Source organism: Vipera berus, assembly GCF_964194415.1.
Source record: "Vipera berus genome assembly, chromosome: 1".
In the NCBI taxonomy this organism is placed as follows: Eukaryota; Metazoa; Chordata; class Lepidosauria; order Squamata; family Viperidae; genus Vipera; species Vipera berus.
The window spans coordinates 316880627-316897027 of record NC_138202.1 but is presented as its reverse complement, the minus strand read 5'-3'; the positions used below and the strand labels follow the sequence as shown (position 1 = coordinate 316897027).

Here is a 16401-nt window from a genome sequence, read left to right as displayed (position 1 = left end):
TGACACCATGTTTTACAACCACATCACTCAGCAGTGGTAATCCCAATCCATACACATAAGTGTCATTAAATTCAGCTAGCATAAGCTTACTTGTACTTGGGTCCTAGTGCAATTATAAATATAATGGACATTTGATGTCAGTGGGATCTTAGTTCATGTTAACTGATATAGCTCATTAATAGTGTTGCTTGGTATTGTACCTCAGTGTGCCTTCTCTTTTTGTACATATTTTACGTAAGTCTTACAATATACAGTATTTTCTTTCTTTAAAAAGAGATTTAATTTGATTTCTTCAAAGAAATATGCTTCTATTAGTATCTTAATGTTTCAGCAATAATATTATCATTTTATCCAGTTACTGGGACTATTTCATCCCATGTAGTATTTCTAGGTGAACATGTATCAGCTTGTGGATTGAGATTATTCCAATATGACATAAGAATTGATTTATTTTTTATATACTTTAGTTGCCGTAAAGATTCATCTGATATTCTTGAATTAAGCACTTACCTAGAATTGATTAAAATTTTGGTGAAACATGAAAGACTGGATGGTAAGCATGCTTTCTTTCAATGTATATTACTGTTATATAATACATATATCTTGCCACCAGAATAAAAATATTAATGGTATATCATGTCCTACAAAGTGCTTGAACATTTTACATCTAAATTTGCATGTGAATTCAACCAGAGATACTTGGACAATGTAGGCCATTAGTTTTAATGGACTGGCAAGCTTGTCATTTACATTTACACAGCTCAGTGCTTTTTGCATTTCTGCCGCTAGTTTTTATTAGCACTGCTGTTAGGATTGAGTTTGAAGATCATGACTTATGGCACAAATTGTGTATGTGCCTCGACTAATGGCCTTGTTTTTCTTTAAGAAGGTGTGAAGCCTGAGTATAAAGCCTGTAAACATAACCTCTTTGAAAAGTGTCTAAGCACTCTTGGAGAAAAAAATGATTTTTTAAAAGAAATACATTATAGGATTACGTCTTAAAATTGTGTGTTACAAGACTTGTAATCTGTAAATTATTGGCATAGTTAATTAGAAGAAAATACTCTGACAATGACTATTGAATTCGAATATGAGATTCTGTTAGACAATTTATGCTAAATTTCTTTATTTGAAAGAGTAAAGGGTGTGTGTGTGTATAATGTACATATTGTGTACGTATGTTTTAGAGTGGTTATTTTCATAAAAGGAGTTGATATTTAGATCAGATACCTATACAATTAAAAAGGTGCTATTATGTCAAGCTTTCAAAAGCCCATACCATGCTACAGGAAATATTTCAACAGATGCTTTTATATAAAGTAGTCAAAACATTTTGCTTGTGCAGTAATTAAGAACATTACAAAAATGCTCTTATTCCATATATGAAAATGTTTGTTTCTGCCTTTCTAATGAAGATTAATGAACCTAATGTTTTAACATGCAGTCTCTTAGAAAGCTTTCATTGGCTCTCCTTGGCTAATTAGTATCGACACAGCAAACAGGCCCTATCGGTATCAGACCATTAGTCTGGTTCTATATAAAGTGTAAACACATCTTTATTATTTGGCCTCGTGACAAGCCATCTGCCGAAGAAACAATGGTGTGATTTAGCAGATGTTAGCACCAAACGATAAAAGCATCCATTTAGCAGGATCTTGTTGCTATAGGGCAGACTCTACAGGGTTATGTGGTGCAGAGTGGGCTCACAGTTCCCATGTGTAATTTGTAGTCAAAGTTGCAGCAAAATGATAAAACCATGCTTTGTGGGTTCATAATTGTAGTCTCGTTTAGAAATGCAAGTAGTAATTAACTTGAAATTGGCATTATACACCAGAATTTACATCCCTGCTGGTTTTTGAAAGGCTGTTTTAATAGCAGTTTGTTTTTTTTCTGTATATAAAATTACCTAAGGTTTTTTTTGTTTTTGTTTTTTTTTTGCTGTGGTTTATTATAGATGCTATTAACATTTTCAAGGAGATGAAAGAGAAGAACGTCTGTATTAAAGATTTAGCTGTCACACAATGTTTCCATATCCTTAATAGCATAGCCTTCAAAGGTGAAGTTGAAAAGGTGAATCAGCTGCATGAGGCTATGGTAGGCCTGTTGTTACCAGAGTCTTCTGTAAAATTGTGTTCGCCCCTCGTTACTGTTCACTTGAAGAGGTAAGTTGGTTGACACCTGTTTTTAACTAAAGAAGCAAAGAAACGTACTTTCGTGTTTACATTTTACACAACAATCTTTACATGCCTTCTTTATACTGCAGTTCTACAAGCCTATATTTAGAGAAACTCATTAAATCCAATAATTAACAGCTGTTGCTGCTGTTATTGTTGTTATGTCATCATGACCATCATATCTTTTAGGTTATCAGTATTGCTTCCATTTTCTGAACCTAATAATATTAAAGAAGCAGAAGATGTTTCAGATTGCTGCATTCTCTTAAGAATTATTGGTGTTCCCACTACTCTAATCTCCAAAAGTGCCACAAGCACTTTGGGTCTGAGTCTAGCTTACTTCCTGATGACCAGCATAGATATATCTATTTAGTTTCCTTTGTGCAATGTTAGGATGGTTGGTAAACAGTTGCAAAGCAACTCTGGTGGAATATTCCATTTTTAATTTTCATCAACAAACATTTACTGATTTAAGAGGTTGGCATGAGCAGCAAAGTCCCTGAACAACCCTATTGTGGGAAACAATATGGAAGGCTGACAATTATACTTTGGATTCATTTCAATCTAAAACTTCATCTTGCTCCCAAATGTTAAGGTGGGGTATGCTTCCTCTTCACTGAGCATGTCCAGAGACCTTAGTAAAAAGAACCAACAATGCAGAATGTAGATTGCAAAAAACAGGATATAGCAACTTCCTTAATCCTAATTCTGTGTTTCCCAAATTGTTGAAGATGTGTGTGTTAAACCATCTACAATATTTTCTTAATTCCCAATTTTATATGACGCCATTGCACTAAAAAGAGTTTTAGTCAAGCTGCAATAGTTATTCATTCATTGAATTTATACTGCTGTCCATCATCTCACTTATATGTCTCTGGGCAGCTAGCACACTTAAAAACAAATTAAATAATTAAAACCATAAAATGTAATTCACAGGAGAATGCAGTCCATTACGAACAGATATCTTTCAAATACAAGGTACAGTGAGGGAAAAAATTACCATATTTTCCGGCGTATAAGACGACTGGGCGTATAAGATGACACCCCCCCCCCAACTTTTGAGATGATTTTCAAGATTTTTCGTCTTATACGCCGGAAAATCAGCGAGCCCGGGAAGGCACGCCCTCCCCTATCACTGTGTAGGAAGCAGGGCAGGCTGGCATCTGGCGGGAGCCGGCAGGGCAGTCCTGTGCACGCGCACGCTCCCCGGCTCCTAAGGAGTCCTCGGGGAGCCATGGCAGGCACCTCACGCTCTTCCCTCTTGAAGCAGCATCGGCGGAGCCATCCGGCGTCGGGCGGGAGCCGACAGGGCAGTCCTGCGCACGCGCGCACTCCCCGGCTGTTAAGGAGCACTCTTGCTCCCACTTGAAGTTGCTTTGCAAGAACGGGGGCGCTCAATTGATTTATGTACTATTTTCCGGCGTATAAGACGACTGGGCGTATAAGACGACCCCCCAACTTTTGAGATTATTTTCATGGGTTTAAAAGTCGAGTGTTTGGTCCAAAGTCATCCAGCTAGCTCCATGCTGAAAATGGACTAGAACTCACACACTCCCAATTTCCAGTCTGTGCCTTAAGCACTACACCAAATTGGTTCTCATTCCTGTTCTTGGTGTAAAATCCAGAGTCAGAGGTTCTATCAAGGGGAACATATCCACTGACACCCCCCTCCATGTTTTCCAATGTATACTGCCTCTCTGAATATATGGCAAGATCTTTTTATTAGTTGTACATGTCATATAGGTATCTGCATTCAGTTTTGTCAAGATGGGGCAGCTTCTCAATGGCTCACACTACTCTGTGGTAGTATGTATAATTGTCAGCCTTACCAGCTAGACCAGATATGAAATATGACCAGATAAGCTAATTCTACTTATCATAAAGCTATATTAACAGAATCTTGAAAGTCTGGAAATACAATTTTTCTGCCATCTCCTTTACAGCCTGAAAAACTAGTGACAATCTTTACAAACCTCTTGCCCTGTCCATTTTGCAGTTCCAGGCTATGCTGTTTCTTACCTGATTGTTTCTTAGGCAGCATCACACTCCTCCACACCCTCCAGTGTCTCCAAAGATCTTTTTCATATACTATTGCAATAATTTGGCTTACCACAGAGGCATGGCAAAACTTTTAAAATGTGTAAGTGAAAGTGTGTTATTCAAGCTTATTAGATCACCTTCTAATCAGATTTTTTTTAAAGTCCTTTCTGTTCCTACATTTTCTGGAGTAAGGTTGATGATATCTAGACAGGTTTGTGGCAGTCCTGGGAAAGCTCCCCTTTAGCAAAAGTGTGGGGGGGGCTGTTGGAACCAGAAATAATATTTGTATTCAACCAGGACATCTGACACTCTCAGCATTATTTTGCTATTTAAATAGATGTCTAAACTGCCATTTCCCAATGAGTTCTTAAATGGCAAATAAAAAGTATGTAATTTTTATAAAAAATGTTGAAGAGTTATCTTCATATAGTGAACTGAGTACAACTGCAAATATATGAAACGCTTTACAATGGTATAATCAGATGTTCAAACACAGGGGTCTTCAAACCCCTGGCTGGCTGAAGAATTCTGGGAGTTGAAGTCCACCAGTCTTAAAGTAGCCAAGTTTGAAGACCCCTGTCTAAACACATTAGATCTCTGAGAAGAGATAACATAAGGAAGGACTTCTGATATGTTCATGGTCAGTTTCATTCTGCTGAAGTTACCGTGGTGAGGGCTTCCCTTGAAAATATTAGTGCATGGCTATTTCATGTACTGCAGCATGGCTTACCTCAATTTTGGAAAAGGCTAAAATTTTGAAAGATCTTGAGGAAATTTCATTTATTTTTTTCCCCTTAATATTTCGTAAGCTTTTGGTCTTTTTAATTTTTTAAAGAATCTTTTACAAATGATAGCTCATATTTTTATTTTATTTGGGCATACTTGACATTGTGAAATTTCTTGCTACTCCCGCCCTCTTTGACTGAATATATTTATAGCATTTTTTTCTGAGCTCTTAACAAAGAATTTTTATGAAAGCTAATAAGGCAATAAGGTTTCTTGACATGATGGTGCTACTTAAGGGAACATACAGGTCGTCTTTGACTTATTATGACCACTCATTCAGTGACTGTTTGAAGTCACAGGGGTGCTGAATGAAGGGGCCTACAAAGTGCCCAAAATTACTTCCTTTGCAGTGCCCCACAGTGATGTGATCAGAATTTGGGCACTTGACTGCCCGCTCACACTTATAACCACAGAGGCACTGCAACTCCCCGACAATATCTCTCGGTGTCCTTTTGGCCTTCTGTCATTGTGTGCTCTGCCACTGGAGAGGATCTACCATCCTGCACTCTGCCACCCCTTGGCTGCTTTATACTCTCCCCCTCCCCATTTTTTATTTTGTAGCACAAATCCAGCTCTGTCCAGGAACTCTTTGCAAATGGTTGTGGTTTTTTTATATATAAATGTTTTATTAATTTTATATTTTCACATACAAGTGCTCAATGGACAATGTGATGACTGAGTCCATTAGTAATTCTGTGCTACATATAAGCTTCCTCCAACTAAGTCCACTATTACACCTGCCCCTACATCCTCTTTTCTTCTGGTAATAACCATTTTTCTACATTAAGCAAATATAATTCTTATTACTGTTAGTAAACATGCAATTGCATATCAACATTTGTTACATTTTTCTAATAATATCAATAATATCAGTTTAAAATATCTTTTCTAGCCAAAGCATATCTTAATTGCATTTGCACTCAATTTCCACTTATTTAATCCATATCCTATTTTTGATTTTTTCAATTTTAATTTCCCATCCATGTTCTAACTATCCCAATCATTTATAATTTTGAAACAAGTTGTATTTGGGCAACCAAAAGCATCCTTTATTCAAAGTTCTTAACATGTTCTTATTTCCCTTTTCATACTAAGATATAATATTCTGATTACAAATCCTAACTATCTAGTTATAATAATACTACTCTTTCTAACAACCTATTCTTAACCATATTCATATATCTAATTATGGAATCCCCTCTAATAGGTCAAAGCTTCTGCTTCCTTCAATCTTACTCTAGCTTTCTTTCTTTGCCAACTAACTTTCCAAATCAGTGCATTTGGATTATCAAATAATTCTTTCTCTATTTTTGTATATATTATTTGGAATAAGAGAAACAATTTGGTTAAAGTGTTTTTGGAAGAGCTAGCCTGTTGATATTCATTAAACAGACTCCCTCCTTTTCCAGTCCCCCACAGTTCTGTTAACGACTTTATCTCACTTTCCATCAGCTCTCCTTCCTTGTCATCCAGTATGTTCTGAAACCTGGGTTTATAAAATGTCTTTTCCGTTTCCAGTATTATCATTGTGTCTTCTGAGTTTTCATTTATCTGAGTCTGGTCATTGATTTCTTCCTTTAGATTGTCAATGTTTGTGTCAGCATTCTCTAGTTTTCCTTCTATTTTCTGGGTTGCTGGTTCCTTCTTTGTAGTTGTTTTCTGAGTTTGTAGATTTAAGTTAGAAAATTGTTCTTTTATCTCCTTTATGTTATTAACCTGCTCACAAGCTAAAGTAATTGATTTTTGTATTAATTTCAACATGGAGAGAATTTCTTTCTGTGTTTCATCAGTATTTTCAAATTTTTATGTCCAGTAAGAAATATATCCTTTCTGTCCAGGGAGAAAAAAGAACCATTGAAGTTTGTTCAGCAATCATGATTTATAATCCAAAGTGTTCCATATGTTTCTTCTACAAGAAAATAATTCCACAATGCAGATCTGAAAGTCAGTATTTATGTTCAAAATTCAGACAGGCCAAATTTAGAATATTTATCATCTCTGCACACAGATAAGCAGTCCCCAAGCCTGTTTCTTTCCTTTCCCCCGCCCCCCAGCTGAAATTCTCAGTAGTAAAAACTTCCAAGGCCAACCAAAGTCTTATCTAATTCTGGGCTTCAAGCAAAGGATTGTTTTGATGTGCTGCAGCTCAGGGCCTGGCTTTAGTCCTTTTTTTGTCCCCATAGTGCGAAGTCACATCTAGCCCAGCCCAAGAGCACAGCACAAAGGGGCATTTTGGTGCACTGCACTGGGACTGTAAAAAGCAACCCCTTAGCCATAGTGCAGCTCAAAGCCCAGCCCTGCCCCACCATTTAGCCTCATCAGTAGTGGGAGCAAGAAGATGGGCTGGAGCACCAGAAGGCAGAACGACAGGGGTTTCAGAGTACAAGGTGATCAGTGAGCTAGGGCAGGGCTTTTCAACCAGTGGTACAGGTACCACCTGTGGTACTTTGGCACCTGGCAGGAGGTATGCGACCATCCTAGAAAAGTAGCGTGGGAGGGGAATGAGCTGAACCGGTGGCAGCACCGCCCAAGCCTGAGCAAGAGACGGCTGGAGCTGCAGGCTGTCAGGGCTCAGCAGAAGCGCCAGGATCAGCGCCAGGCTCCAGCTGGAGCTCAACGCTGATCCCTGCAACTCCAGGGTCTTGTGATTTACATTCAGATGCTGGGCAACTGATTTATATTTATGATGGTCAATGTCCCAGGGTCAGGTGAAGTCACCAAAACCTGCCACCACCCAGCAGACGGGGGGGGGGGGGAATAGAAACCAAACACCACCCCACCCCACCTCCGCTGCCAATCCTCAGCAGAAATGCTCACAACAATGAAAATTTCAGACAGGAGGAAGAGTGCCAACAGGCAGGCATCTTGCTCGGCTGTGGCTTGGGGGCACTTTTTTCAGTGCCATTGTAACTTTGAACAGTCACTAAGCGAACTGTTGTAAGTCGAGGACTACCTATACTTCATCCCTCTTTTTTTGTCATCAAGTTTTTGACACCTTGCTAGGCGACTGGTGGTACTCGGATGTTGCCATATCCTAAAAGTGGTACAATGGGTGGAAAAGTTGAAAAGCCCTGAGCTAGGGTGGCTGCTACTTTCTGGAGAATGGCAAGAAGTCTGGAACCACAGGCAGGGTACAAGGCCATCAAAGGGCAGAGATATTTTTTGAGGGGAGGGAATAGGCAGGTAGGAGGAGTTGGAGGCAGAGACGGTTGGGAGGGACCATCCTGGAATGTTTAGGATCAGCTAAGAACTGGTAGAATTTGCTTAATGATGGCAAATGGGCTTGCCGGAATAGGGGTTGCTAAGTGATGTAGTCACATGACATTTCACTTTACGACAACATTCCTTAGCAACCAAAATTTTTATCCCAATTGTGGTTGTAACTTGAAAAGTACATGTAAAGCCGAATCTGAAAGTAAAATTCTATTTCCCGGATCAATCATGGGAATGATCCCAATCAGCCAGTGATATTGTGAATAAGATGTCGTTGTGATGCTAAGTAGCCAGTAAGATTTGGTCGCATGACAGTAACACTGAATGCAAATGAAACCATTTGAGAGAAGAAGCAATATAAATACATCAATGAACTGCTGCATAGACATTGACAAAATGGTATGGGTATATGTGTTTCAGTAGAGAAAATAGTCTTGAAATGACATTTTACTAATTTCTTATGGAACATTTCCTTTGGTATAGTTAAACATAAGAAATATATATCTCTGTGGAAATATCCTTAAGCTATAGGAAAAGTTTGATTTGGAAATCTGTTACCTGATGCTATAGCGTTTAATTACACTACAGCTGCCTCTCAGTCATAGTTAAATTCTTTTGGCCACTCCGATAAGTTATGGAATAATTTAGGCTAAGGTGCCTGAACAATGCTTGTAGCAGTTTCTTTTTGGAACAGATTTGAACTGAGTGTAAGAAATTGATTAATAATCCTAGCCTAAACAATCTAGCCTTATTTTTAAGGTAATTTCTCCATCCCTCCAAACTACTGATTTTCCTAATGCTATGGAGAAATTATACATACACCGCCCTTATCAGCTTATCTTATATTTATTTCAAATGTCTACATTATTTATGGATTGTTTTCTTCTCACCAACACAATTTAAAAAAGTGAAGGAAAGGTTTGTCTCTTACTCCATTATTGCAATTAAGGATTTTACATCCTTAGTGCCAAAGGACAAAAGTGGTTCATTTGCCCTAGGGGAACAGAACAGTGATAAGATGATTTTTCTTCAAGGATCATTGGGTCGTAATTAAGTTACATTCATTGCTATTACTTTTTGAAGGCTGATTGGTAAATGACAGACTTCATGCATTTAGTACGGACAGTGTTCACTGGAGGTTTTTTTCTCCCTCTGTCAGAAAATCCTGTTGAGCCTGATAATGTAAATGTGGCATTTTATTCTGAACAAAAGAGTAGGGAAATGAGCTATCTTGTCTAATCATTCAGTTGTTTAACACTGACTTCCAGTTTAGACTCAATTGGCTGGAAAGCACTTGACATGTGAAGTTAGTGCTGTTCGGAATTCATGTTTGAGTAAATTTTAAAGTAAGTGACAGCTAAATTGTACCTAGGGAAATTACAAAGCCTTCAACACAGTTAATTTTTTGGGGAGGATTAGTTGTAATTGCAACATGAGTCTCCTTGAAGATTCCTCCTTAAAGCTGATGAACAAGGGGGAGGGGGGACGTTTAGCTCTTTTAAGGGCTCTATTCTCTTAACAGAATAATTTTTTAAGCTGATTGTATCTTCTTGATTTCCTTCCATGCAAACTTTTGCTTTAGATTTGCAGAGGGGTTTGTTTTTATCATTCTGTTTTTTTCCCCCAAAGTCCTTTCCCCGTCATTTTTCTCTAGTGATTTCTGGTTTGAGAGCATTCCAATTAGTAAAACCCTTAGGTAAATTGCCACTTCACTGATACGCTATGCAGAACATTAAAACACTTCGTTCCAATTAAAATCAATATTTAGCTTCTTATTTTACTTTTTTGATCGAGCAGGCTCCTTGGTTTGTACAGGTTTTTATATCCTGACTAGAAAACTGAATTTGAGAAAGTGACAAATTTCTTAGTATTGATATTTGTAATAAATTAAAAGTAGAAGAGGTAAAAAAGAATTATGCATGCAGCTGTAATTCACAAATAAATGGTTTCTAATTTGTACAGATAATTTTTAATGTTGCAATTTTTGAAAATGTTTACAGTTAAATGAATTAATTTCATAATTAGATTATTTCCTGTTAACATCCAGACAGATGAATTCCAAAACAACATTTGCTTAATCACAAATTAATTCAGTTTTCAATTAAATATATGAATGAGAAATTAATTCATAATCAAGTAGCTCATATCTAGACTGCATGTTTATCTAGGCAGAAGCCTTATTGCATGTTGTAGAATAGATCTCTCAAAACAGTTATGACACTGTACTGCTGGGACTGAAATATGTAAACTAGCAGATATGCAAGTAACAATGAAACAGATTTGTTTAACTATGTAGCACTGTATCTCTGAATAGCAAAATGTTCTGACTTGTATAAACAATATTAAGAACAATTGTAAAATTATGCTCATGTAACAAAATGTTCAAGTAGTTTGATCTATATTAAAATTGCATCATTGGAAAATATAATTATTTATGGCACTAGGAAGAGCCATGCTAGATCAGATCTAACAATTGTCTAATCTGACATTCTCTTTTCAGAAAGGTCAGCCACATATAAATGGAGATCCCATACCTAAGAAGAAGAATAGAAATTCAGTAGCATCCTCCCAGTTAATTTCTCTAGCAGTCGCTAAATAAAATTTAGTGAAGATTACAGAAAAATATAAACTAATAATGAATAACCTATTGCAACAAGGAAGCCATAAAAAGGCTAAAATAGGGAAAGTGCCTGGACCAGATGAATTTCTAGCTTCTTATTATAAGCACTTAGTTACATTTTTTGTTGGAAATATGAACTCTATTTTAGAGTTTAGAGAGAGATGGGGTAGCTGGATAGAAACATACTAATATAGCATTATAGTAGTCCTCACTTAACAGCTATAATTGGGATCAAAATTACAATTTCTGAAGGAGTTAAATGACATCACATGACTGCTCAACAACTGCAGTCTTTGCACTCTCAATTAATTGTACTTGTTAAGCAGTCCTGCAGATCATTAAGCAGATTGAGTCCCAGGTAAGGAATGTGGGGTGCTTCAATTTTTACTGAAGAGTTAGTTGAGAGATTATATTAGAAATATATTGAACATTTTGGAATACTTAAAGTAGCATAAAAAACCCCAAGCTTCATTGATCGTTCTAAATTCAGAAAAAGCCTGCCAATTTGAACTAGACTTTCTTGTTTAAAGTTTTGGAAGATACGGACTTTAGAGAGAATTTTATTAAGTGGCTAAAATCAATTAATACTTCACAGAAGGCAGATAAATGTAAAGAGGGAATTGACATACATTTGTAAAATACAGATTAGGGCACTCCTCGACACCATTATTATTCATATTAGCTCTGGAAATATTGAATAGAACCATAAGACAAGGCAAAAGAATTTCTAGAGAGGATTGAAAAGGAAAGGTATAAATTATGGGCAATAATTGGTGAAAATATGGAAAGTCTTTTGGAAGAAATAGAAATATTAATTTGAAAATTAAAAGATTTTAGTGTGCTATCTAGATTTAAAATTAATGAGAAAATGAAGATGTTAGTAAAATGTAGATGGAAGAGCAAAAACTACAAAAACTGGTTGTAAGATTGAGAGAAAAGTGAAATATTTCGGTGATTAATGTAAATTGTATGTCTTGTCAGAACAATTAAGACATGAACTTATGGATATGCTAAGGTTGGAAAAAGTACAGTTGACGTTAGGTAGAATTTTTAGGATTAAAAATGATGCTTTCTTAAAAAAAACTAGCTATTTTGGTAAACAGTATGTACCATTTTAACAATGGCAGAAAGATGTATGTATTTTAGTTGGTATGGCAGGAGTTACATATAAGAGAATATTTGTAGCTCAGGATTGAACTATGGGGTCCTTGGTGCTCTCTGAGTCTGGTTTTCTTGCAGACATTTCATTATTCATTGCTCTCAGAGAATAAACCCCATTCCCTTGTAACACTGATGAAGTTACCTAGTTGGGTAATGAAGTGTCTCAAGAAAACAATCAAGTTGGGAGAGCACCAAGGATTCTAAAAATTAAATTAAAAAAAATTTCCAAAATAGAAAGGGGTAGGAAACCTTGGCTGTTTTATGACTTGTGGACTTCAACTCCCAGAATTCCTGAGTCAGCATGGCTGGTTGAGGAATTCTGAGTATTGAAATCCACAAGTCATAAAAAAGCCAAGGTTCCCCACCCCTGGACTGGGAGGACTAGGACTGCCTGATTTGAGATTGTATTTTACAACTTGCAGCTTAATTTAGTTGAATCAGTGGATGCTGCTAAGAAATAAGAGAATCTTAGAACTAGGAGCATCATCTGAAGTTTTAAAAATCACTATATTAAAAGTGCCAAATTGAGCATATGGAATAGATGTAAACCCAAATTGTGCCTAAAAATACCTTTATGGGTCTTAGCACAAGAAGAAGTTTATAGAAAAAAAAACAGCAGGCAAAGAGAAATGGTTAACATATAGAGAGCTATTACATGAGTCTGGAGAATATAAGATGAAATCAAGACAACTTGATTGCAGAGGGATTTAGTTTTCAGTAGTTTTCATATGCAGAATTAAAAAGAAGATTTAAAATAAATAAGATATTTGGAATTGAACTATGTAAACATTTAATTACTAAAATCTACAGACTGGTAAAATTTGAAATGGAAAAAGAAGTGAAAGAGTATGATAAAGTAGGCTTAAGAACTTTGCACATAATATATTGCTTGAGCAGTGGGAAAATATGTGGCTGAAAGGACTGAAATTTACACTATGCTATTATTTAAAAGAGATCTTTTATTAGATGATGCAACAGAAAAATAGTCTAGAATGTATAAAGGTATTTCAAATTTATATGTGGAAAACATGAAGGGTCATTTTATTGTGCCAGTGGATTTGCAAAAAAACCCCAGAAAATTTTGGGTTCAAATATAGTGATACAAAAAGTTTTAAAGATAAATATTCAATTGAAACCATAACTTTGTTTGGACTAATGGCTGGACAATTAGAAAAAAGTTATGGAACATTATTTTTATATGTAACTGTCGCAAAATTATTATATCCACAAAAATGGAAAGGCTGCGAAATACCCACAATAGTGGAATAGATGGTAGAGATGATAATTACGAGGGCAATTTGGAAATTAACCTGTTTGGTTATCAATGACAGACACTCACAGATACAGAACTTTTATTATACACATTAGAAAACTACAACATTACATTACTTCGGAGAAGGGCGGGATATAAATGGGATTAATAATAATAATAATGATCACCATTCAAATTGAAGCACTTGTCATAACATCTTATAGGGTTTCAAATTCCTTAGTAGTAGTCACTTGGCACCAAATCTAAGCTATAGGGAGGGTGATCAAAAACAACGGAACTGCTTCAAAAGTTCTTGGGTGCATGTAGTGGTGTGCGGGTGAGCATTATAGTGAATTAAAACCACACCAGAAGTGGTGCCATAGAAAATCCCGCCAAAGGAGTACTGCTAGTGAAGTTCATGGTGCGGGGTTCAACCATCAATTCAGAAGTCTACTGTGAAATGTATATGAAAACTCAGACGAGCCATAACAAGCGTTGGAGCATGCTTACTTCCGGTGTGGTGTTGGTCAATTTGAATGGCGATTATGCCGAAAAGTAATGTCATGTAATTTTCTAATGTGTATAATAAAAGTTCTGTATCTGTGAGTGTCTGTCATTGATAACCAAACACAGGTTTATTTCCGAATTGCCCTCGTAGCAGATGTGACAAAATTGACTTGCATAATTAGAAAATGACAATAACTACACTTATCAATGATTAATAATGAACTTGTGATTATGTGTTTGATCTTTAGAAAGAGTAGACTATGGAAAGAAGGAAATTATGTAACTTTGGAAAAAGGTCAAAATATAAGTATATGTATTTTTAAGAAGATCAGAAACCCCTTTTCTGTTTTTGCATTCTTTTTACTTTTTATTTTCTTTTTTTGTGAAAATTTGTATTTTTTCTTTTAAAATTTTCTTTTATAAAAATTATATATAAAAAGCTCAAAAGAGTAGTTGATTTGGCACGTCTGTTTTTGAAAGGTGTTCTTTAAAAAGGCAGTTGCACAATTGTAGAGCATGACTTTGATTGAGGCTGGATTCTTATAGTTCCATTTAATTTTTATAGTGGTTTATTAAAAATCTTGGCTTGGGCTCAGAGTGACTCAGTGAACATAACTCATCGTGAATAACTGCTGCTGTTATTTTTTAAAAGAGCCAAATTACCAGTTTTCTCACACTGAGAAGTTTTGATGTTGCATCAGGTTCTGAAAGGGTATTTTTTCTGCAACTCTTGCTTGGGGAAATCTGGATAGTGGTGGGTAAGAAAGTTTCTTAGCATGCATGGCATTTAATCCCAGAGCTTTGTGTGATTAATTTTGTAAATGTGGTTGGAGAACTCTCATTTGGCAATCTTGAAATTGAATATTAAGATGTCATTTTAGTACTCTCCAGTTGTTAAGTCAAGATGACAGTTTAGAAATGTAACCTTTATAGGTGCGTACATTTCCTTTACTCCTAAGTATAACTTTTAACCCTTTTAACTTATTTTCAAACACAGGCTAGATATCTTGAAGACTATATATTTGAATCCTGTGTACACTAGTAATGTATCTCATTGGTGTCCAATTATTCATTTATTAATAGCTTTGATATAAACAATGAATTTAATATTGTGGGAAAGCAGCTGAGATGAATACTATTGGTCTTCCCAGAGTCACTGTCAGAAGCTGAAGTAAATAGAGAAAACTTGAGCATATAAATTTGTACCCTAAAGAAAATCATGGGGAAGAGTTTGCAAGCTGTTTCTATGTATGTTAACTGAACTTTTATTCAGAGCAGAAGAAAACATTGATTATATTAAGCTTTATATCCATATGTGGTAGCTACCGTAGCATTTCTTTTGTATGATAGTGATCTAGTTTGTATCATCTTGCAGTTTTGAAATTAACCTGTAATTTAGTCTTCACCCCAAATGACAATAATTCAAATGACTCTGTGGGGTGCCAGAAGATGTTCTGTAAACAGGGATTAGTAAAAGGGGATAAGGTAAAGATCCAACAAGCCAGGCTATTTACAATTTTCATCTGGACTGGAGTAAAATCATTATGTTGCCTACATTTGTAATTAATAATTAAATTTGCATCAATCGTTACAAAATTTTACCAACCTTTTAAAAACACTAATTCATGGGAAGTGTTTTCTTTCAAAAACTTTGCTTCTGAAGTTTTGTAACAGTCTTGTTTCATAAATAGGATATGCTGAATTTTCAATCCAATTCAACATTTTCTGTATAATTATACCAGAAACATCAGCAATTCAGGTGTTTTGTGTTTTCTTCCTGCTAAAATCTTTTTCTGGATTTCCTTTAAGGGATGACTTATTAACAGCCGTGGAAGTGTTATTTGATTGCCATAAGAAGTACGGTGGGTTGCCTAAACTTCATGACATCTTATGTGGGTTAATAGAGAAGGGAGACACTGAAACAGTGCAGAAAGGTTAGTCACTTCTATTAAGCATGTCTGTTTTCTCCTGTTGTTTCAGGGTGCAACTTTTTTTACCAAAAGTTTGGGAATGTTTGTTCAAATAAGGAGGTTCAAATAATCTATAATAATAGGACACATTGTATTTTTAAATAAGTTCTCATAGCTGCTTTAACATCTACATTTTACATAGCCTTTTTTATTGTAAAAGTAATTGATATAGATAATTTTAATTGGTTGGTGACCATTTAGTCATGAGTTAAATTTGTGCTTTTCTAGCGTTGATTGTGCTTTGTTTCACCAATATAAGAGATCTGTAAATGACATTGAATAAAAAATTACAAGTGAGCATATAACTTACTGTGTTTCTTTAATGTTCCTTGTTATTGGTTAGCCTAATAAGTCATTTAAATAAATGTTACAGTTTTCGACTTTCTCACTGAAGAGAAAAAACAGATGGGAATGATGTTTGATCTCTTCTTTGCCTTTCTGGCAACTGGCAAATACAAAGAAGCCAAGAAGATCATTGAGGTGAGAGTATATCTAAAGTAACCTAATCTCTTACAGCTATTTAGAATGTTAATTGGAATATATTTAAACTTTTTAGCCACTAATTAGTTTTGTTATAATTAACACTAAATAGAGCTCAAATCTAATCACATACGAGTGGTAGGAAGCCAAGGGAGACCTTGGGCAGATTTTTAAAATATGTATAATTATGTTTAGAAA

At 35.7% G+C, this 16401-nt stretch overlaps 1 protein-coding gene across 2 annotated transcripts in view; it reads left to right on the top strand.

Annotated features, from left to right (window-relative positions):
* LRPPRC (leucine rich pentatricopeptide repeat containing) overlaps positions 1-16401 on the top strand; it is a 97991-nt gene that overhangs the window by 43156 nt on the left and 38434 nt on the right. For both annotated transcript variants that reach the window (XM_081312979.1, XM_081312978.1), the window contains exons 21-24: positions 468-553; positions 1955-2162; positions 15563-15687; positions 16097-16203. In XM_081312979.1, coding sequence (XP_081169105.1) covers positions 468-553; positions 1955-2162; positions 15563-15687; positions 16097-16203 — 526 coding nt within the window. The remainder of the gene's footprint in view (positions 1-467; positions 554-1954; positions 2163-15562; positions 15688-16096; positions 16204-16401) is intronic.